Raw genomic sequence first — 1,069 nt, 5'->3', positions numbered from 1 at the left:
CAAACTCAAGTATGTCACACTGCTGTGTGTGTAATCATTTCTATGGCCAATATTTGTTCTTATCCATATTTTTTGATCTTTGTGTCTGGATTGTGCCATATATTTTATTATTAATCTTCCCCCATTATAACTAGTATGGATCATGGAGGAGAATTCAGGATTACCGCAGGACTACGCAAATGTACGTTCACACACACTCATATACACCCACGCACACACACATTGATTGTATATTTGTGATTGCTGTTGTTATAAATGTCTCTCTTCTTGTGTTCAGATGCCTGTGATCTTACACTTGATCCAAACACAGCAAATACTCATCTCATTCTCTCTGAGGAGAACAGAAAGGTGACACGAGTGGTAGAGAATCAATCATATGCTGATCATCCAGACAGATTTGATGTGCGTCCTCAGGTTCTGTGTAGAGAGAGTCTGTCTGGGCGCTGTTACTGGGAGGCTGAATGGAGTGGATATGCTGGAATATCAATGACATATAAGGGAATCAGCAGGAAAGGTTGGAGTCGTGACTGTGAGTTTGGATATGATAAAAATTCCTGGAGTCTGATCTGCTCTGATGGCACATTCATTGCTTTTCATAGTTATAAGCTAAACGTCATACGTGTCCCTTCAGAGTCCTCTAATAGAATAGGAGTGTATGTGGACATGTCGGCTGGCACTCTGTCCTTCTACAGAGTCTCTGACACAAACACACTCACACACTTACACACATTCAACAACACATTCACAGAGTCTCTTTATGCTGGATTTGGGTTTGGGTTTTATCATTTGAACTCCTCAGTATCTCTATATCAGATTGAAAAGTCTGTCAACAGAGACAGAAACCTTTTACGCACACCTGAATAAAAATACTCTCACTTTATATTGCTTTAATAATTGCATATACACTAAAGTATGTGTGTAGTCCTGTTGACCTTCACACAAAAACAGATTTCTATCAGATTATTACTTCAACATTTAAACCAAAATGTTGGAGTATTTTGACAAACAAAAAAGGAACATGCTTTTTGTAAAACACTGTTGTAGTTGTTGGAAGAGAATTAATTTAACT

At 38.2% G+C, this 1,069-nt stretch overlaps 1 protein-coding gene across 1 annotated transcript; it reads left to right on the top strand.

The window, feature by feature from the left end:
- Positions 1–135: 135 nt before the first annotated feature.
- Positions 136–949, top strand: LOC107735939 (stonustoxin subunit beta-like). The gene is made up of 2 exons (XM_016547480.1): positions 136–181; positions 278–949. The coding sequence occupies exons 1-2, from the start codon at positions 136–138 to the stop codon at positions 862–864; spliced, it is 633 nt and encodes a 210-aa protein (XP_016402966.1). The 3' UTR covers positions 865–949.
- Positions 950–1,069: the final 120 nt, after the last annotated feature.

This window comes from Sinocyclocheilus rhinocerous, unplaced genomic scaffold (genome assembly GCF_001515625.1).
Source record: "Sinocyclocheilus rhinocerous isolate Xijiao unplaced genomic scaffold, SAMN03320098_v1.1 C36381479, whole genome shotgun sequence".
In the NCBI taxonomy this organism is placed as follows: Eukaryota; Metazoa; Chordata; class Actinopteri; order Cypriniformes; family Cyprinidae; genus Sinocyclocheilus; species Sinocyclocheilus rhinocerous.
This window is presented reverse-complemented; position numbering and strand designations above follow the sequence as displayed.

What these genes read in the sequence shown, in the direction of transcription:
- LOC107735939 (XM_016547480.1), top strand. Translation starts at nt 136, where the DNA reads ATGGATCATGGAGGAGAATTCAGGATTACCGCAGGACTACGCAAAT. An exon ending in TACCGCAGGACTACGCAAAT is followed by an intron (nt 182 to 277) that starts GTACGTTCACAC and finishes TCTTGTGTTCAG; the next exon opens with ATGCCTGTGATCTTACACTT.